This window comes from Homalodisca vitripennis, chromosome 4 (genome assembly GCF_021130785.1).
Source record: "Homalodisca vitripennis isolate AUS2020 chromosome 4, UT_GWSS_2.1, whole genome shotgun sequence".
In the NCBI taxonomy this organism is placed as follows: Eukaryota; Metazoa; Arthropoda; class Insecta; order Hemiptera; family Cicadellidae; genus Homalodisca; species Homalodisca vitripennis.
The window spans coordinates 148,124,994-148,147,597 of record NC_060210.1 but is presented as its reverse complement, the minus strand read 5'-3'; the positions used below and the strand labels follow the sequence as shown (position 1 = coordinate 148,147,597).

General features: G+C 31.7%; 1 protein-coding gene across 1 annotated transcript in view; it reads right to left on the bottom strand.

Annotated features, from left to right (window-relative positions):
* Window positions 1-6,021: 6,021 nt before the first annotated feature.
* Window positions 6,022-22,604, bottom strand: part of LOC124360289 (cullin-5) — a 50,264-nt gene continuing 33,681 nt past the window's right edge. Inside the window, exons 10-16 of the mRNA XM_046813791.1 lie at window positions 22,126-22,250; window positions 20,600-20,730; window positions 19,752-19,924; window positions 17,646-17,807; window positions 13,110-13,228; window positions 12,362-12,485; window positions 6,022-6,588 (exon numbers count right to left, since the gene is read on the bottom strand). Coding sequence (XP_046669747.1) covers window positions 6,394-6,588; window positions 12,362-12,485; window positions 13,110-13,228; window positions 17,646-17,807; window positions 19,752-19,924; window positions 20,600-20,730; window positions 22,126-22,250 — 1,029 coding nt within the window. The 3' untranslated portion in view covers window positions 6,022-6,393. The remainder of the gene's footprint in view (window positions 6,589-12,361; window positions 12,486-13,109; window positions 13,229-17,645; window positions 17,808-19,751; window positions 19,925-20,599; window positions 20,731-22,125; window positions 22,251-22,604) is intronic.

Here is a 22,604-nt window from a genome sequence, read left to right as displayed (position 1 = left end):
ACAAGCAAGCTGGTGCGACTACTCCAGGAGACAACAGAGATTGAATATGTACTAATGGTCTGACACAATTTTAGTCTTGATTATTGAGTGTACCATAGTGACATAGTGAGTTTTTTTGTTGTTATTTTGCTTTGGGTACAATCTTTTATTCTAACGGTTCTTGAGATATGGACTACAAAATATATCGGGTCCCCTGCTAAGTTCTACTTTTCTTAAAGTTGTGAGAGGGAGAACGTGGTGTTTCAAAGATCACCATTTTGAATTCAACAATAATCAAGACTAAAATTGCATCAGGTTTTCAGTGCATCCTCAATTCCTACTGTGTCCCTAACTAGATGCCTTGTTGCGAGTAGGGCAATGACGCAGTAGTCTTTGATAACTGTTTACACAAGTTACAAGTTTTGCCAAATTACTATTAACGATGCCTAATCTATTGTAAAAGATATTAAAGGCATGTGTTTTGGACTCTGATTAGTTTCAACAAAAATTAAAAACTAAACCTACAGGTTAAACTTAAAAATGGAAAAAATGTATTATTAAAAAAGAAATGTTTTTTTTGTAACTTATAAACTACTAAGATATGACTTTTAATTTACTAACCTTTTCAAAAGTAAAAATTTATAGCTATTAAATAGCTTTGGTTTTAATGACTTGATTAGTTTTAGTTTGGAGAAACTAGATTCACTTACAACAGACAAGGTTGGTTAGCATGATTTTCAAGGTCAGAAACAAATTTGACACATCAATTAGATTTTAGTTATTGCAGATGTAATTTAGCACATCTCAAGGATTTAGCAATAGAAAAGGTCACTAGATGGAGAAGAGACAGATAGCAAAAATGAGTTGATGTTGTCCGAGCACAACCCCATTTAACTCTAGAAGTAACAATGGTTTGTTCCTATTTGTGTTGCAGTATTTAGGTAAACTGAGTATGTTTTTGAATAGTTATTTAAACAAATTTTTGAATAATTATGGTATCCACCAGTGCTCTAAATGTAAAATGTTATACACCCATTTACTTAAGATTGAAATTTTAAAATGAAAATAAGAACCTAAAAAGATTTCCAAAGTTTGTGTGCCTAAGTTTTTGTTATAAAATGTCATGAATAAAACGAAAAAAATCCAAAATATACATTTTGTTCCAAATATTCTGCAGATTTCAGAAATACAAGATGTATGTTTTTATAAAAACAAAGTTTTTATAACAATTTGATATGAAAGTTTACACTTTTATCTACTATTCTACATTATCCCCATCAATTTTGAGGTAGTTATCATACCAAAAAGCAACTTTTTGTATACCATTGTCATAAAAGTTTGCCACCTGGTTCAACAGCAACTGCAACATGATCAATTTGACGCTATTGTCATTGTGGCGCTACTAATCTTGAAGATGCTTCTTCTTTTAAAGCTTATTTTTGGCAATGGGAAGATTGTGAAGGATACAGGATTTTTCCTGACATTTGCCATTGTTCAGTGATACAAGAAATCAGTAACACTATATTTTGAGATCTGCTCTCTTTTTCAAGTGTGTAACACTCTTATTTATTTTATATATATATATATATATATATAAACATTCCGGAAGCCAATAGGGGTTGAGCATGCACTGAAATCCGACACAGTTTTATTCTTGATTATTGATCCTTACTAATGTACTATAGTGATCATGAAATACAATTGTATCGTCAATGTGGTCGACAACATCGGGGAAAGGGGAAACTTGGTGGAGTACGTGATTTACTTTGCCACCTGTATCTGAAGAACTGTGAGAGATAAAACGTTGTAACCAAAGCTATGTAATAGTTAAAAATGTTTTTATTTAATAAATAATAAAAATGAAAGGTTATTTAATAAAGTTGTATATAGTAGTTTTTGAGGTAAAAGCTAGCTTCACTTTTCCAATGAATTATTAAGTTTAATTTTGTTGAATTAAACCAAAAAGCTTCTAAACATATACTTTTAGTATCTTTTAACCCCTTAACAGTTTTCTGACATAGACAAAAGCTTGTAACTGGAATAAGTATGGGAGCCAGACTAACCTTGAGGAGGAGTAGCAGGAGAGTCACATGACCGACTGTACGATATTCAGCCTTATTCTGTTAGTTCTACAGCTCCACCAATATTAATCCAGTTACTTTCTACCACACCTTGTACTTTTTTTATCCACAAAAAGTTACTTTCACTATCCGTGTTTATGTCATCATCAAGCCAATCGTCTATATTTGCTTCAGATATTTCCATGGTACAAAAAACAGTAGAAAAAACCATAAAATACTCCAGGATGGGTGACATTCAACAACATATGGCACCTATCTGCTCTGTGCGATTACAGTGAACTCACCAAGGTGCAAACACTCATGACAGAAGATCAAGGAAGTGCTGACATCTAGTAGAAAACTGTTTACAGTTTGTTATTGATGATGGAAGGTATGAAAGGATAATAGTATTTCAAACATTGCATCGTTATATATTACAAAATGTATATCACAACGTTTCGAGGATTGAAATCTATCCTCTTTATCAAATGAGAAGATACTTAGTACATCAATTCTATGTTTATAGTTTGTTATTGATGATGGTAAGTTTGAATGGATAATAGGAATTCAGAAAGTCCCCCCTTTGTTATTTCAAAGCATTTAATGATAGTAGAAAAGACCAGACCTACTTGTGCAACGCTTGGTTGTCATAGTATTGCTTCTTGCGCAATAATACAGCTCACAATGGAATGCAGGAACAATATAATGTTGCTTAATATTAAGTTCAAAAACCGTGAAGGGGTTAAAATTGATTATGCATTGTTAATAGTAATTTATGACTTGTTAGAACGTGAAAACAATGACCTAAGTCATTTACTTCCACAAAGGACACAAGCAAGCTGGTGCGACTACTCCAGGAGACAACAGAGATTGAATATGTACTAATGGTCTGACACAATTTTAGTCTTGATTATTGAGTGTACCATAGTGACATAGTGAGTTTTTTTGTTGTTATTTTGCTTTGGGTACAATCTTTTATTCTAACGGTTCTTGAGATATGGACTACAAAATATATCGGGTCCCCTGCTAAGTTCTACTTTTCTTAAAGTTGTGAGAGGGAGAACGTGGTGTTTCAAGATCACCATTTTGAATTCAACAATAATCAAGACTAAAATTGCATCAGGTTTTCAGTGCATCCTCAATTCCTACTGTGTCCCTAACTAGATGCCTTGTTGCGAGTAGGGCAATGACGCAGTAGTCTTTGATAACTGTTTACACAAGTTACAAGTTTGCCAAATTACTATTAACGATGCCTAATCTATTGTAAAAGATATTAAAGGCATGTGTTTTGGACTCTGATTAGTTTCAACAAAATTAAAAACTAAACCTACAGGTTAAACTTAAAAATGGAAAAAATGTATTATTAAAAAAGAAATGTTTTTTTGTAACTTATAAACTACTAAGATATGACTTTTAATTTACTAACCTTTTCAAAAGTAAAAATTTATAGCTATTAAATAGCTTTGGTTTTAAATGACTTATGCTAAAAGTTTCTTATTGGCGATGGAAGGTTTGCAACATTTGGCTGGGAACAATATCCTGCATATAACCGTTATCTAGAACCCAGTGACTAGCATGTGATTTTGCAAGTGAAGAAGTATGAAGGAAACAGGATTTTTCTGGACATTTACCATTGTTATATGTTACAAAAGGTACAACACAATGTTTTGAGGATTGGAATCTATATCCCCTTCGTCAGGTGGGGGAGGTATTAATTCAGAAAGAAAAATAAAGGGAAAGAAAAGGCTTCAAACATACCCAAAAGCTGCTTGGCGTCCAGTCCCGAGCACAATAACACATCACAGGCTACAGTGGAATAGAGTAGCCTCGGATAATGTTCCAATCCTTGAAACTGTGTGTTATACTTTATGTAACATATAACGATTGTAAATGTCCAAAACCATGTTATTCTTTCAATGACCTTTGACTGTTATCAGTCAGAAATAAGTTTAACACATAATACATAAGGAATATTGTTTCTTTAAAAGGAAATTAATCGAGACTTATAATACATTAACAGGGCAACCAGTCAGTCAACCATGAGTTGAAATTAGACTGTATTGGTTACCAACTCCGAACAATTAACTAACAAAGAAACCTAAAGTATCAAATAAACTAGACATTTCTAATAAACCAATGCCACAGTATGGTTTGAGTTCATCTACTAAACACCAATAAAATAATTGGCCCACTACCGTTTACTGTTTTGCCGCCATCTTGTTTCTACCACAACTATCATCATTTACTACTGGCCTCTGGTTGTGCAAATTTCTGTTCTTTAGTTCAATTTTAATAATTTGTTTTTTTATTAAGTGTATGTTTTAGAGATAGTATGTATGGATTTAACACAAAGTGGTTGTTGTAATTCCTGACTTATGCGTGTCAATATGATTTATTTATTTTAACCTAAATTGTAGTTATCTGAGGAAGATAGTACAGATGGATTACCTAGATGTGAAAGGGCCCTGGTTGCGCAGTGGATAAATGTCACTGCGCAGTTGCAGAGAGCGGTTCTGTCTGCTACACGAGTAAAGTGCGTATTAGCGCGGCTAAAAACATATTTATCAGTGCTTAAAATGGACACCACAAGTGCTTCGGTTTCGAAAACTACAAAAAAATGATGAAAAAATATACAATGTTTTATAAATAAACTGGAGAAACAGTACCCTGGAATGTCCCACTCTCCTTACCCCACCCAGCCCACACTTCTCCTCAAACCCCTCCCCCTTTCGTGGCTGAACTGTTTAACATCTAAATAATCTATCTATAGATTGTAGATGTCAAAACGTAGTGTTGCTGTGAATGTTGAGTTTATAGTTTGTTTTTCTGAAGATCCCTGACAGACCCGGGTCTGGGTAACCTCTCTCACACGCTAAATGTCTCACATCAATCCTCTACGTTTGTTTAGCACATGGGAGAGGTCACTGGGACCCGGGTCCGTCTAGGATCTTTAGAAAAATAAACTATAGCTACAGCTCACCTTCCTTAGTCCCATGTCTGAAATTTGACACTGTCTCAGACTTGACACCTGGAATCTGGAATTCGTCTGAAGAAATCCAAAAAATGGTCTGCAATGCAGAAGCTCAAAACGAACTTTTTACATTGTTTCGACATCAGGGTTGCCTAGACTACAAAATATAGTGTAATCTTATTGCAAAATGATGTAAAAAGTTTGTTTTGAGTTTCTTCGTAGCCAACCTTTTTTTATCTCTTCAGACAAAATCTATCCAGATTTCAGGAGTCAAGTCTGAGACAGCGTTAGATTTCAGATGCTACACTAAGAGGAAGATGCACCAGAGCTAAAATCAACATTGAACAATGGCAAACGTCCAGAAAAATCTTGTTTCCTTCATACTTCTTCAGTTGCAAAACATATGGTAGTTACTGGGTTCTAGATAACGGTTATATGCAGGATATTGTTCCCAGCTAAATGTTGCAATAAGATCTTGAGCTTATTTTTCTGCATGTGAACGGGCACTGCCATGCAGAAAAACAACCTTTTTTCAACAGCTTTAACATTCAATAAACACTGACTGGGTATCATCACACACCACTACTGTGCCCTGCGATAGTGGCATTATTCTAACAAAGCATTCATTTTATGAATAAGGATATTTCAATACAATTCAATGATTACATGGTAACCACGCCGTATAAATTAAGTCATTAATATTATTATCTCTTATAAATTTATGCTCAAATTAGAGATATGTCAAAGCCAAATCTAAAACCCACAGAATCTTCTAAAAAAGTTCAGATTTGTGGATTAACAAAGATTCAGATAATCGAATCTGCTAAGATATGCTGCATCACTAATTGTATTGGACAAAAGTCACATTCGCAGAATTGCACTTGGAAGGCAAATAATGTATTAGTATTAGAGTATTGATGTATGGCCCTCCAAGTGCAACTACTCCTGGAAAAACTAAAACATGACTGGGATAAAAGGACAGGAGGTTTCTTCACAAAGAAAAAAGAAAAATAATTGTAAAAATAATAATAACTATTATTTAATTTAAACACATGACTTACAACTATACAGAGAGAAAACTAACAACGTGTTTTTTAAAACATTATTTATATTACACTAAAAGATAAATGAGAAATTCTACAAAAATAAAATCAATTTTAACAATTATTTGGTTTAAATAAATATTTACAGTTTAAACAATTAGCAAATGTGTTATGATCAAGTCAAATACAAATAATTAATCGGTATAGGAAGAATGATTTCTTTCTTATTGTATATCATTACAGAAAATAATCCTCTTTGGAATATCGTAATTAGGTCTTCTATGAAAGTAAAATTGTAATGCAACACTTTAAAAGTACAAATGAAATGATTACACAGTAATCACGCCATATAAATAAAAGTATTAATATCATCTTCATCTCTTCTCATGTATTTATGCTCAATTAGCCACTCAATTTGTTCTTTTATCATCTTTTTGCTAGGAAGGAACATATTTTTTAAAATGTCAACGAGCTCAGTCTGCAACTGTGCATTGGTTATTCTCTTTCTCATCTTGAGGATTTTAATGATTGCTTCCTAAAACAACACAGTAAGAATTAATATCAAATTAAATTAGATTTATGCTAAAATAACACAATAATAATTATATAACAATATACAATTCAATGGAAGTGGTTAATTTTTTTCTGATATACACAAATAAATAAAGAGTTATGATATTTAAGTTAAGTTAAATATTTTTCCATATTAGCATTGCAAAAAAGCTGCTTTTGATATAATAAGTAACTAAGGAATGGATCACAAGGGGTTAGAGATAATCAAAGATGTATATACAATACAGGTCACTGTACCAAACTGTAAATACTTTTAAGAAACTATACAAATACCAAGAGGAAAATAATGTCTTAATAATTTAATGTGTTCCTTCTTGTGATTAATTCAATGTCATGTCCACAAATCCAACAATTTTCATATCAAAATTAGTAAAAATACTTTATTCTTGTTCTGATAAATATTAAATATAAAATTTTGGAATAATTATGAAATAACTATACTGTAATCACCAGGGTACATTTCAATTCACTAGGATATCAATGAATTAATATATTTATTTTATATTGAATAATGGAGCTCAAAATTGTTTAACGACCAAGTCTCTCCTACAAGTATTTGAAATAAAAGTATTCTTAGAAAAAATGGGATACTGCTACTGGATATCAAGAGTATTGAAGCATCTATTGGAATGAAATCAGTCTTACTAAACTTATCTAACAAAGTAACTTCATCCTGTAATACTGTGATTATCCTAAGTTTGTTTAGAAAGTTATTAATTCTTATTGCCATAATCGTTATCCACAAGACCAAATAAATGTAAAGTTTTTAAAATAGCATGAGGTTTAACATTGTTTCTCATTGGGGAAAACACAGGGATATTTTACTATAGCTGGCTCTTAATAAATTGATTTTAATGCTTTCTTGGTACCAATAGCAGTTGTGTTATTACTTCAGCCTAGCAGGGAACATTTGAAGCCCATCACCGTTTTAGCTACCATACCAAAATGTTTATTTGTATTTAAGGATACCAGCAACTTTTACCCAAGGATTACCTGGAGACTGAAGAATACTGTACTCTTTTTAGGGTTTTATGCACTAATTTACATTTTTTCCTATAAAAAACCTTTTTTGGTAAAATTAATTATTGTATTTTTTAATTGAACATAAATAATTTTAAATTGAACATAAATAAATTATGTAACTGTAAACATGTGTTTTTTTATAAAATATATAAACAATTAAAAATAATAAAAATATTCTTACTAAAAATAATTTTTTTTTATTTCTTCCTTGAATAGGAGTAACATTCTTTACAAAAATTCCAGATGAAAAATGTTTTATTTCACTAAAATTACAGACATTTCATCAGTTAATACTATTCAACAGTTACAGGCACGTCCATATTGCAGGACATTAGTATTTCTCAGTTAGTACTCAGAAATGTTTACCATTACATAAAAAACATTCCTTTATTCCAAAATTGTACACACAATTCATGATAATGCTTACTATTTGCAAGTAAAAAGATTTATTTTTTGAAAGATGCATGCACAGTATTGCCTGCAAAGTAAAAAAAATTAAAAATAGCAAACCCAGGATTGGTATTAATGTGTTAATAATAAATATTAACCCTTTAAGTGTCATGAAAAATTGGACCTGATCCTTGATAAAGTTACAATTTTTTAAAATTTCCAATGTGTAAAGTTAAATTTATTTTCATTTCTGTATGTCAAAATAGAGTTATTTAACGATAAATAAAATTTGTTTAGCCCTTTTTGGATTTCCTAGGCTAATTTTTAACTTTTGAGAATATCGTAGAATAGCAGTGTAGTTGTCACTAATTTTTTTATCATTTATTCAGTAAATAGGGGAATGAAACATAGTTTTACAGATAAACATATACTATATTACAAACTAATAAAATTAGAAAATACATAAGTAGACAAAGAGTGTTTATTTGATGGCGGGCTGTCACAACTGGCATTCCGCGCATCTCTCGCAAGCCACTGGTTAACACGTGGACTTTGAACCTTCTTATCGCTCGGCAACCTGTAGGACGGCCTTGCGGGGCTTGAATTATATTTTTTGCTTTCTGATAACATCCTTATGACCGTAGTAAAATATGAAAAAGTTTGGGATTGACTAAGTAATTGCTCAGAATCACCAAATCTTCAAATTCCGAATCGTCTGGATTCGCCATTCACACGAATAATGGTAAAAAAACAGTAAATAAACACTGGACACTGCTGTATATAATATGAATAATTTACTTTAAAAAGAATAGGACACAACAGAAAATTAGCGATAACCGAAATATATGTGAGTGTACCGGACGCTTCTCACTAACTGGCTAGATGCCTCGACGGGAGCTCCCGTCAATGACTTTGTGAAACGCGCGGGGCCACGCCCGCTAGACAGTGTTTGGCCAATTAGAAGCCACTGCCACTCCCATTGTAATAGAATTCGAGGCAGGGCAACCCGTCTGTATGTCGCATGACTACTAGAACCACCTAGCAGCAAAATATTCAACTAACATAGCAGTAAGAAAATAAAGAATGCAAAAACGCGGATCCACGGCAATAACGTTTTGAGCTTGTAGTGGCCCTCCGCGGATCCGCGTCAATAACGCTGGAAAGGTTAAAAGTATTAACAGACTCATTTCAAAGTATTTCCATGGAATTACTTTGTTATTTTAATTACTATAAATACATTTGATAACCATCAGGGATAGAAACCTAGGTAGAGAATAGAAAAATCTGGCTAACTCATCGCTTAAGAGTTACCAATTAAAGGAATCAGATAATAAAGGTTGGCCCCTTACCCAACAAGTTTCTGGTCCCTCGTCACCTCATCCTTACATTAACTAATCCAATCTATTGGCTCAGCTAGGCCTAGTAAAGGCTTGAAAATATATACTTGTACCAATTGATACCTTAAATGTTACTGATTTTTATTTCGGGTATTCATATACAGGGTGATTCAAAACTAAACGGCAATCTCTCGAGAGCTTATTCTATAGCTAAAAACAAGTAAAAAAGTTCATATAACCATATGCCCGGAAACGCTTCGTTAGCGAGTTACGCCTAGCGAAAGATTTCGCCTGGATTTCAGAACCCTTGTTGAAGTCAGGCAGGCCGTAATAAAAAATGGTAAAGGTAGTTACAAAGATACAAATACGATTGTTTTCTATGTTTTTATATCTGACAAATTTATTAAAATTCGTCCCAGAGCTGTAAATGCAATACTTTTCAGAGATATCATACGTAAAACACAAGAATTGGTGCAAAGAAATAACACATTTTTGTGTTTAAACGTAAGATTACTTCCATAAATGTTAAATAAAGGTCATTTTTTTCTTAAACAGATTTGTAGAAACATTTATTAATTCTGAAAAGATTCATGTGAATTACTTAGGAAAAAAATTAATAATAGGTATTTGAAATTTAGCTTTATTTAAAAATAAAACAGACGCACAAAAATGCATATTCTTATCTGCATAAAATATTAACTAATGTTTAGGTTGTGAGTAACAGCTGATAATTTATTCAACACTTTTTATCGTCATATTTTCTTTGCAAAGGTTGGCAATATCAGCTGATCAACAATTAAGTTTCATGAAGTAATATTTGAATAACCTTTATGGAGGTTTTTGTATTGTGGCGTGTGAAGATTGTATTTTGTGAGATCCTGTGATTATTTGGAAATATTTTATACAAGTGTATAAAATAGTTTATTAAATATTTATTTTTAAAATATTTTATTAAATATTTTTATAAAAGTGTATGTAATTATCTTAGTAAATAATGGCAGATAATGTAAATGGTATGTATTCGTTTGAAGAGTATACGGACATGATACTGATTTACGGCAAAGTTAACAAGAATGGTTTAGCTGCAGTTCAGGAATATCGTGATACTTTTCCACATTGAAAAACACCTGATCGCAAAACATTTTGAAGCTGTGGAGAGACGACTTATAGAAAACTAGTAGCTTTAAACGAAGCGAATAGATACTGGTCGTCAACGTAGCGCAAGGAACTATAATAATGAACAAGCAATAATAAATGCTGTAGAATTATCACCAACCACAAGCACCAGACGATTATCACGTCAGTTTAAATATTTGCCAGTCAAGCGTATGGCGGGACACTTCATGAAGCACCAGTTGTACCCATTCCATATAACACGTGTTCAAGACTTATTACCGCAAGATCTTAATAAACGGAAGATGTTTCTGCCGCTGGTTAAGAAGAAATTGTTTACGACATCAGTATTTTCTTCGGCGTATTCTCGTTACTGATGAATCCTGTTTTACTAGAAATGGAATTGTAAATTTTTCGTAATACCCATACTTGGGCGTACGACAACCCACATGAAACTGCGACGAGGCATTTTCAACATACATTTTCAGTCAATTGTATGGCTTGGTGTTCTGGGTGATAATTTGATTGGTCCATTTTTCCTCCCTAATCGACTTAATGGAGTAGCGTACTTAAATTTTTTAAGAACAAACCTGCCTACCCTCTTGGAAGTATTCCTGTTCAAAACAGAATAAATGCATGGTTTATGCACGACGGAGCACCTCCACATTTTTCTAATGATGTGAAAAAACTATTTAAATGATACATACGGTAGACAATGGATTGGTCGAAAATGGACCAGTGAAATGGCCACCACGTTCTCCTGACCTCACGCCAGCAGACTTTTTCAATTGTTTATTCAAAACGGATTAACACCATAAAGGAGTTACGTAATCGCATTACAGAGGCGGCAGAAACTACCAAGAATGCTCCAAAACGTTATGAAACGCGCTAGAAAAGAGTGGATTCGTCGTGCGAAAACGTGCATTGCCTAACAACGGAGGACACTTTGAGCATACTATTATAGGTGATTATTACAGTTTTATAAAGGTAAATACATTTTATGTTAATGTTCAGTCTAGAATAAATGATCAGCTGTTACTCACAACCTAAAACATTAGTTAATATTTTATGCAGATAAGAATATGCATTTTTGTGCGTCTGTTTTATTTTTAAATAAAGCTAAATTTCAATACCTATTATTAATTTTTTTCCTAAGTAATTCACATGAATCTTTTCAGAATTAAATGTTCTACAAATCTGTTTAAGAAAAAAAATGACCTTTATTTAACATTTATGGAAGTAATCTTACGTTAAACACAAAAATGTGTTATTTCTTTGCACCAATTCTTGTGTTTTACGTATGTATGATTATCTCTGAAAGTATTGCATTTACAGCTCTGGGACGAATTTTAATAAATTTGTCAGATATAAAAACATAGAAAACAATCGTATTTGTATCTTTTGTAACTACCTTTACCATTTTTTATACGGCCTGACTTCAACAAGGGTTTCTGAAATCCGGGCGAAAATCTTTCGCTAGGCGTAACTCGCTAACGAAGCGTTTCCGGGCATATGGTTATATGAACTTTTTTACTTGTTTTTAGCTATTAGAATAAGCTCTCGAGAGATTGCCGTTTAGTTTTGAATCACCCTGTATAATTCAAGATTTTGGTTGTATGCAATAAATTATAAGCCTTTCACTTACAAGCTAAGTGATATTTGACTCTCACAGGATGAGACTGTGAAATTTTTACCAATTTATAATTTATTTATTTACTATGTAACTCACTAAAAAGGTGATCACCTTTGGATGATTGGGGCCTGACTGTATTTATGCAGTAGTTTTGGTATTAATAACAAACAAATTAATTTTAGATCACCTTTTTAAACAGAAACTTGCTCTAGAGCAGAATTAATGTTATAAACACTTACTTGAACTCTCAGTATCCTTAGTTGAACAATACTTTCATTGTCCTCCTCTTTACTTCTCTCTGTTGATAACTGTAGTCGCCCCACAAGGTTCATCTTCCCTCTTTTTTGCAGTTTGCCATTTTTTCTAAAAAATAAAACATGATTAAATTTTGAAAATTACTTATGTGAAATTTAATATAAATTATTATTTGGGTAGAAATATATTTTACTTAATGAATCAGATTTGAACATAAAGTAAAAAAATCTATTGTGATGTCATTAATGACGCTTATCCAAATTTCATAGTTGGACTAAAACTCATTTGTGTCTATGTAGAAATGAAGTTTCATACAAAATTTAAAATCTATAGATAAAATATCTGGAAATATCTTGCCAGATGATAATATATTCACAATTTTATTCATTAAAATAGGTTTCATGGTACTGTTAAAATAATAAAAGTTTTGTTTAGTTAGACAGGGTGCTACAAAACCAGAGTGCTTTGAATGGCAATGGTAATATTAATTTTCTAATAAACTCAGTTTTACTTAATAGTAAAGATCATGATTCAACTCAGTATCAGTTTTTATTTCCTCAGATAATCAAAATGATTACAGATTTAAGGCACACACAAACATTGTAGTATATATAACGACAACTGTCTATTGTCTAAGGATATAGAGAAATTGACAAAACAGCTGCATGGTAGACCTGTATTCTGTTTTACTGTGACTATGTGTTTACTACATTTACTTAATTGTTTACTTACACTAATGAGAACTCCTGGTTGATCCAGAACTGAGTATTTTCATCAAAATCTTTTGGTGATTGTACTTCTGGAGTGTACAGGACCACTTGACGTTTCAGTTTTGGAAATGCAACAAGTGACTATAAACAACAGAAACACATGTTGAAAAAGATCCAAACACTATTAAGTTAATACAGAGGACAATCTTTTGTTACCGCTAAAACATGTTAGTTGATTTACTTAATTGTGTTTTTTGTTTGTGTTGCAGATTTTGACTATAAAAAGAAAGGTTGTGTCTAGTATGCAACATACCAAATGGTTGTAACTGGTGGTAGTTAAGCACCAATTGACAAATAAACACTAAATAATATAAGAAAAGAAAATAGTGACAGTCCCAAAACTTCCTCATCCCCTATAACTATTAAATAGTTGATCATTTCCATCTCTTTAAGGAATAGGTAATACATTGTCTGAAGAATGTTTTTGTCAGATTTCAAAATTATCCCGTCTCCAAATGGGGCGTGGTCAACTGAAAAATAAAATCAAACGCTCTTTGATTAATACCTAAAATTAAAGGTTTTCATGAGACAAAACCAATTATATCAAAAAAGCTATTTCTGCCAATTCAAAATGGGTACACCATGTGAAGAAAAGTAACATAGCAACTTCAACTAGATTCATTATGTTGCTTGGATGATTGGCTTACAGTTAAAAATCTTTTAATAATCTCTGAAACCCCTAATTTTTTGTGGAAAAACAGCAGCTCTTCAACAGTAACCCAGTTGGGGATGAGACTTCTGGGACATTCAGTATATATCGCTTTACCTTGAGTTTCTACTTTGTTGATTTGCTATTTATCTAAAAATAACTTATTAATATTCAAGTAACACTCATTTTAGTGACTATAAAAAAATTAATTAAAAAAATTTTAAAATTGAAACTACACACACACTTTAAATTTATTAAAATGAACACAGTTTTTTTATTGAATATCATTATAACTTCTCGTGATAAAAACAAGTCTGACAAGTATCCAGAAAAGAAATGAGAAAGATTGGTAATTGTCTAACTAAAAACAATTTAGCAATACTTTGCACTTCTTTCATGGCATGCACAATTGTACATAGCATATGGACTATTCCTGGACACAGTATGTTTCTAACCAGGTTAGTGAATTTTTTGAATCTAATTATTCTCTTTTTTCTAAAAATCAATTTGGCTTTCACAAGGGTTTGTCCACTGTGGGCGCAGTCGAGCTTCTAGTCTCAGGAGTAATAGGTGGTTTTGAACACTGCTCTAGCACACTTGCCAGCTTGTGTGATTTGACAAAGGCTTTTGACTGTGCTCCACATGACATCCTCCTTAACAAATTACAACACTATGGCCTAAATGGTGTTGAGCTAAACTTCTTTCGAACTTACCTGTTTGATCGCACTCAGAGGGTGTACTTCAACAACACACTCTCTGAGTTAGCTTCAGTTAAGGGTGGTGTACCACAGGGATCGGTCCTTGGCCCATTCTTATTCTTAGTTCTTATAAATGATTTGCCTACCAATGTGGATTGCGGCTCAGTAATTTTTGCAGATGACTCAAGTTTTATTGTATAAATAACGATATAGATACCTTGTTTGTAGAGAGAACTCGTGTCCTCCACCAAGCTAACCACTGGTTTTCATCTAATAGTCTGTTACTAAATGATAATAAATCACAAAATATTTTATTTTCTCTTTGTAAAAATCTTACGCTAACGAAGTATAATTTAAATTTAAAGTCCTGTGTAAGACTGTTGGGTATAACTTTAGATTCTAAGTTGACTTAGCAACCCCATGTTCAGAGTGTCTGTTGTAGGCTGTCAAGAGTAATTTTTTTGCTGCACCACCTAAAGAAACTTGTTCCCAAAGATTATCTTAAATTCGCATATTATGCATTTTTTCATAGCACCATATCGTATGGAATCACCATAAGGGGTAACAGTCATGATATTCAAAAAGTATTACTGTTACAGAAAAAGGCTGTTAGAATTTTAGCAGGTGTCTCCTCCTTAACTACATGTAAACCTATTTTTGCAGAGGAAGGTATTCTAACTGTTATCAACATTTATATTTATTCATGTCTGATTAAATTAAAACAGAATCTTGGTGACTTTTCTCTTAGAAATGACATTCATCACTATCCTACTAGAGGCAGCTTATATTTAGATCAGCTCTACTGCAGATTAAGAAAACACAATCTATGTATTCTTTTATCGGTATCAGTTTGTTTAATAAACTACCTCTTACCAGTCATAACATTAGTCTTAGTAAATTCAAATCAGTGATGTATAGATGGCTGTTAACTAGACCTTTTTATAGTATAGATGAATACCTGGCACTGTCTGTGATAGACGTTTCTTTCTAATTTTTAAACCTATCTGTATTGTAGCCCACGTAAATGTTTTAAATGTAACTGTTTTACATTTTCTGTTATTGTACTATTTATTTATTTATTTTCTCTAAAATCAATTAATACATGTATTTATTGTTGATTGTCCATGCTCAGTTATACGTAGGATACTGTTATTTCATCTGGCCAGTCAGGTTTTCACTGGAATTAACATTCACTGGTGACGATGTCAATGCATTTTAATAATGTTATTATGACTAATAAAGATTCTTGATTCTAACTTGACTGTCTGTCAAAAAAATACAACATTCTACTGCATAATAGATTTAACCCACTTTGTTTTACTATACAACAGAAATTATATGGCAAATTTGTGTGGATCTATTTTACATAAGTGCAAATAAAAAGATCCTCAGGGGAATGTTTTTAATGAAGAAGACAATTGTTTTAGTGTCATAAGGATTTTGAAGTTGTCAAAGCAATTAAAAATAAAAAGTGGAACAAACAAAAATTTTTGTGATCAGACATTTCTCTACACTAAGGCTGATGTACTTTTTATCAAATTTAATTTAGAAGTAAATGTATTCAGTTTGTGTGATCACAGTTTTTGATTACGAAGTAAAACCTGAGGACCTCTATTTCTTTATCAATTCCTCAGTCTTTGTTAATTCTTCCAGATTCCAAGTATTGCAAACTTACGTTAGAATTTATTGGCTTTAGGTACTAAGTAATCATTTAAAAAAACTACAAACATATAATATATCACTTAACTTTGAAGTGTACATAATTATTAGTAGCAGTATAAAATCTTGTGTTGGTTTATTGCTTCTTGACACAATAATTCTTGAGAGGGAAAAATACTTTTTCCAGTAGTCCTTTAAGTGTAAGAATGTCATATGTGGAGGCACCATTTTCCTCAGCGCAAATGATAGCAGTCAATGAACGGTCAGTCTTATCATTGTTCATTATGTATGGGTGTGCAGGAACAGAATCAGTCCCCCCATCTGTGGCCCACCTCGTTTTCCACGCCTCTGTCCAATACGTCTGCTATGATTTTGTCGTCTGTCATGATCTGGAATTGTACTTCAGTCTCTCTAGATAACCAGGTGTATAAGTACGTTGTAGTCAGGTCAGCTGGATCATGCACAAGCAGCTCAATGATTGTGTCTCTTAAGTAATTTATTTCAACATTTTTATCTACATCTTATCGATTTTGTTTTGTTTTCTTCAACGGTTGAACAACACTTCCATCTTTTGACAAGACACAGTACAACAGGCTCTTTTTGTAGCTGTTTTTAACAGTTTGTATAGCACTCTGTTATACTGGTTGAAACAACGGAGTTACATCTGGGAGCAAGAATAATGCGCAAATTTCACCATCTCCAGACTTTAAGTCTGCGACAGATCAGAAAAAATTCAAACGAGTGAGTGTTTGTGGCAAATAGGTAAGGGCAGATGCCAAATCATGTGATATGGTCACGTAGTCACCGTTGGAAATAACTGCCACGTCTAAGCGTAAAAATGAGTTGAAAACGAGTCAAATTAAACAAATTTGTATTGGAATAGATTCAAATATTAAATTATAAAGAGTACTAATGAAATTCATATATTGTATAATGAGATATACTGGAATTTAACCATATTGACATGGGTTCGAGATTGAAAGGGGGAAAGGAGCTCCTTCCGCCCTGCCTTGACCTACTTTTTGAATAGCATCTTGGAACAGTCAGAACCTTTTTATTTGAGCACCATGTAAATCGTGCAATTTATTTGCACATTCATCAATTTTATAAACCAAAGTAGTGAAATTATATAAGTTTGTTTTGATATTATAAAAAATTAATAATATTGAGTTTTCATAAACTAAATTACCGATCAATAGTGATGAAGTTTATTTTTATGTGGAGAAAACTAAATTGTAAATAAAAGTGTTTTTTAATGTATAAATAGATTAAGTGATTTAGTGCACCTGCTATTTACATCTAGAGGAAAGAAGTAATGACAACAGGAATTCTTATCAATGTAACAGCCATCAAGTAGGTTGAGGGGCAGTTTGTAATTTGTAAAACCATGAAAGCATAGTTGATGTGCGAAAACATAAAAAACCCAGGATTAACTTTTAATACGACAAACAGGGATTTTTACAGTATTAAACTTAGCAGATCTGAAACTCACCCACAACGTTCTTCTTAACTCTGGATCAGGCAGTTCTGTAGCTAACCTCAAATTCTCATACGATATGTGATCTAACGGTCGTTGGTTCCAAGCAAATAACACAGCCATTTGAAAGGTTGTAACATCTACATCAAACCTGCCGATTGCATTTGTGAAAGTTATCTGGTAACAATGACATGTGTGATAACATCAAATAAAACAGAAACAAAGACAATATGATTACACAGTTAAATATCAAAATACAAAACACTGAGATTAAAGTTGAAAGTTACAAAAATATATTGCCGTCTTCAATATTGCATATGTATCCTCTACTTAATTTTAAAAACAACAATCTAAAGGATGTTGAAGCTATCTTAACCCTATCATAGCTAATAACACTAATAATAAAAAGGAAAAGCTAAGTACAACCTACCAGCGTCAGATTTTATTGATGTTTGCAAAAAATATTATGAAATATGTAATTTACATTAACACATTGACTATGGCAGGTGCTTTAGAGCATGGTGTATGTTGAGACACTAAGATTACTCAGTACGGACCAACAGTGAAAGTGTTGAAGTAAGCATTGCATTTGAAACATTTTATGTGTAAACTCTTTCGTATAAAAAAATTCACATATGTGTGCAAAATGCACAAAGGGGATGCATGCTAAGTGTTGCCTCCTCTGACCTGCTAAATACTTGGTATTTTGAATTGTAAAAATGTTAATAATTTTTAAATAAACTGCATCTTTTTATTGTTTTGTAAGTTTGATTTTGTCAATTATCAGTTCATAAATGCCCAAAACTCGATTACCTTTACAAAAAAATATTTATTATGTTTATGCAAGTTCCATATTGTACATTGTACTTACAAATTTAAGGTTTATAAAAATATTAATTTTTTTAAAGAAACTGTACTTTTTCAATGTTTTGTTTAGTTTGGCAAGTGTATTTTTAATTTATAAATTCCCAAGACCAAATTATTTTTTTAAACTGACTTGTTATGTTTGTGCGAGTTCCATGTTCAAGAAACGTTATTTCTATGTTCTTTATTTTTATTGGTTACGAAATACAATAAAATATATTATTATGTATTATATAATAACATAATATATTATGTATCAACTGGTGATTGTGGATAAAATATTGAGTCGTATCTACAATATTCTATACTAAAAGTCAAACTAAAAAACTCCAAATAAAAAATTTAAAAACTTAATTTTTTAAAATTATAATGTTGAACACTTATAAAACAACCTAAACCTCAGGTTCTTTAGAAAATAAAACAAATTCTATTTTACATAAAGCAAATCGCTTAGCAGCAAAATGATTAAAAGCATACAATAAAAATAATATGAATAAAAACAAAATAATAAAACCACCACATTATTCTAATGAGATCAAAATTTGTTATCTTTAGTTTTTAATCTCAGAAAATCTTAGTTTAGGTAAGAAAGAAACCCCAAGGCCATTAAAGCGATTGCAAGATTTTATTTAAAAACTTATAGCTGCCTTATTATGGGGTTTAATTTTATGGTCAGGGTAACAAATTATTCTGGATTATAATATATACAATAAAAATAGATGAATTGAAAGTACTCGTTCCACCGAGATTTGAACCCAGATCTGTCACTTGCTGGGCAAAAATGCTTGTGTGGTTAGTGGTTTATTCATACATCAATTATCTATTTCTTGCACCCCACGTTTTTTTTATTTTATATTTCAAAAAAAAATTGTTATATCTATTGAAATCCATTATTACAAACTTTTAGTTCAATCTCAACGGCATTATAAATCTGTATGAATGAAATAGAATTATTTTACTCTTTCAAGTCAGTTTTTAAATATGCTTAAAACATTTTTTATTGATATGTTCAGCACCCACTTTTGGATAACGTCAATAAATAGAGATTGCATAAGGCTGATATTGTAATCTACCTTATGCTGATATTGTAATCTAATAGCCATACTACTAAAGTTGCACATAACTATATTTTTTTACAAGAAACTAATAAACACGTAAGTTAGAGACCATTTGTTAGAAATTAAAATAAGGTTGTCCTTATAAATAAGATAAAAGAATCATTAGCACAGATATTATGTAAAGTACAAATTTACTTACCGTGCCATTTGACATGTGATGATACCACTGCAGTTTGCGACCACTATGTTTCTTTTTATAAAAGTCTTCCACTTCAGGAATATAATCTTCAAGTTCTAACGGTAATGATACTGTAACTCTTTCACTTCCTCTAGCCCATGCTCCAGCATTCAGTATTTTGATATTTATTGAATCTAGAAATCAAAATAATATATTAAAAGTTGTTAGATATAGTTCATATTCAATATTACAGAAAACTAAATGATTTAAAACTCATTGTACTTGAAGATGTTTGGCAACATAAAGTACAGTTTGTGGCATAAGTATTTTTACCATCTCCATCTTCATCCTACTCTAAGGTAGAAATACGTTTCAGCTGAAATCTGATGTTTCTAAACAAACTCTTCAACTGAAGGTGAATCGAAGCAGAAATAGTAAGTTTCGCAAGTAGCCAAACAAACTGATTGATTTCATACAAATTTGACTGGCAAATGTTATTATACAAATTGATATTAAGAAAACTATTTCATACTTATCTGTTTTACACTTTTTAATTAATTAGTAAATCGACAATGTTATTTCATAACTATTACCATAATACTTAGCTGACATTTAACAGTTTAGAATAGTGATTGTTTGCTTATATCATAATGTTACATGAGCCATTGAATACTATTAACGAGTCCAGAAGAAATTCAAAGTTGAATAATAAAAATAAAGCCTAATGTAATATTAATTAATCAAAACAACAACAAATATTTTAATTTAAAAAGCTGCTGTATTAAATAATCAAAATGCAATAGTCTGTAGGAAAGCCATAGAAAATAATAATATTATTTTCAAACAAGTGGTTATGACATGGTTCTTACCTGCTATACTGCCCTTGGTACTCCTATACGTCTCTTTGAACTGCTGATTCAGATCTTCACTCACTTTCACATCTTGGAACATTCTTGCTAGTTTATTTACATAATCAGCTGGCATTCCAACTTCTCTTAACCTGTCACAATACAAGACAACACTCTTTGTAATAATATACATACACACAATACAAATTTTAAAATAATTTATTTATCTACGGATAAACCATTTTTACAATTAGACATAACATGTCTTAACGCTTTGCACTCGAAAGGCCAGCAGTACTGGTCATACCAAGGTTGCGGACATCTCGTTTTAGTTTTGCTGTAGTTTGCCCGTGCAACTCATATGGCCAATACAGATGGGGGCTACTTGCCTCCCCAGATCGTAATTATTTTTCAATTTCATCCGCATTATTTGCATAGTAATTTAAAATGTTAAAAGAAAAAAATCTTAAAATTTATTTTTAATTCTGCCTTCGAGTGCATAGGGTTAATCATTTATAGTAACAAGAATATACAAGCAATCCAATTTTGTACAGTAATTCACACACATATATTAAGACTGATATTTTAGTCTTACTGTAGAATACCATCATTAGTTAACAGGTGTTAAATCAAAAGCGGCAGAACCTCCAATGCAAATACGCAGATGAGCGAAGGACAAAATGTTATTGTGATTAAGAACCAATTATCAATCAATCTGAACAATCAACAACAATCAATATGGCTTTTCTATCACAGACTGCCAGGTTTTTCATTATCTGGAGCTGTATTCTTTGTTAAAGTTATTTTATTATTTTTCAAGTATCTCTTGGATAACAATAAATTTTTACATCCTGTACTATAGTCTTGTTGAATGTTTGTTACACACATCTGCTTTTGTAACTATGTTCTACTCTGGGTAGTTTTTAAGTATCCTTATATTATGTGTATGTAATGTGTTCATGAACTCATGCAGATATTCAATGCTTTGTTTTTTCTATGTAGACAACTGGAGAGCAATAACTACATGGGATTTCATTGGCTCCAAGGGGACAGAGCAGAGATTCCTCTAAAATAGTTCTTCATGGAATCTACAGTGACCACGTTTCTCCCTATAAACTGGCGATTTTAAGATATAGTCTCCCTCCAGACCACCAGACCATAAATGTTACACAGTACTTAACTACTTAGTAAGGAATTTAAAAAAATTACTACATAAGTTTTAAATTTAATTTACTAGCTGTTAAACCAAAAGTTAATATCTGCAAAACAGGAAAAGGAACACACTGTAAAATTGGACTTAGTACTATTATTGTTATGATTGTTACAAAAAACCATTTATTTAAATAATATAAAACCACATATAGTCACATACACGCATCATTCACTTTACTGAACATTAAATAAAATGTTCATGAAAAAGGGTTCTTGACTCTAAAATATCAGCAAGTGACCTACCATTTATCTCCATTTAACAGAAATAGTTACACAGTTAACATAAAATAGTTTAACAAGAACACCATAAACTTTATATTACGATATATACATACCATTCAACCATATTTTCTTCCTTTTCAGAATCTGCTGAGGTATCAAGAATGAGTCTTCTTGTCAAATGAGCTTTGTGAAACCTCATAAAAACATCCTTATTTTGTACATATTTCAACACCAACAACTAAAACAGAAGATTTTATTTATTTCTACTTAAATATTTACTTATCAATCAATACAATTTGTTCTAGGATTTCAACCCATGATAAATAAATAAAATTTCATTAATATTTCAATGGGCTGCTTTTACAATGGATTACAATGGTTGTTTACTTTCTAAAAAGAAGATTAATTCACACTGAAGAAACTATGTAATACAATAGAGCGCTGATTATCCAAAAGCTGATTAACTGAAACAGCAGTTAACCGAAAATGCTTCACACAGTACATTTAAAATATGAGTGGCCGGTATGAGCGCGAACGGTGCAGTTGCCCGGTTGTTTCACTTCCACCTGTACCCCTAACCTCACTTTGTATC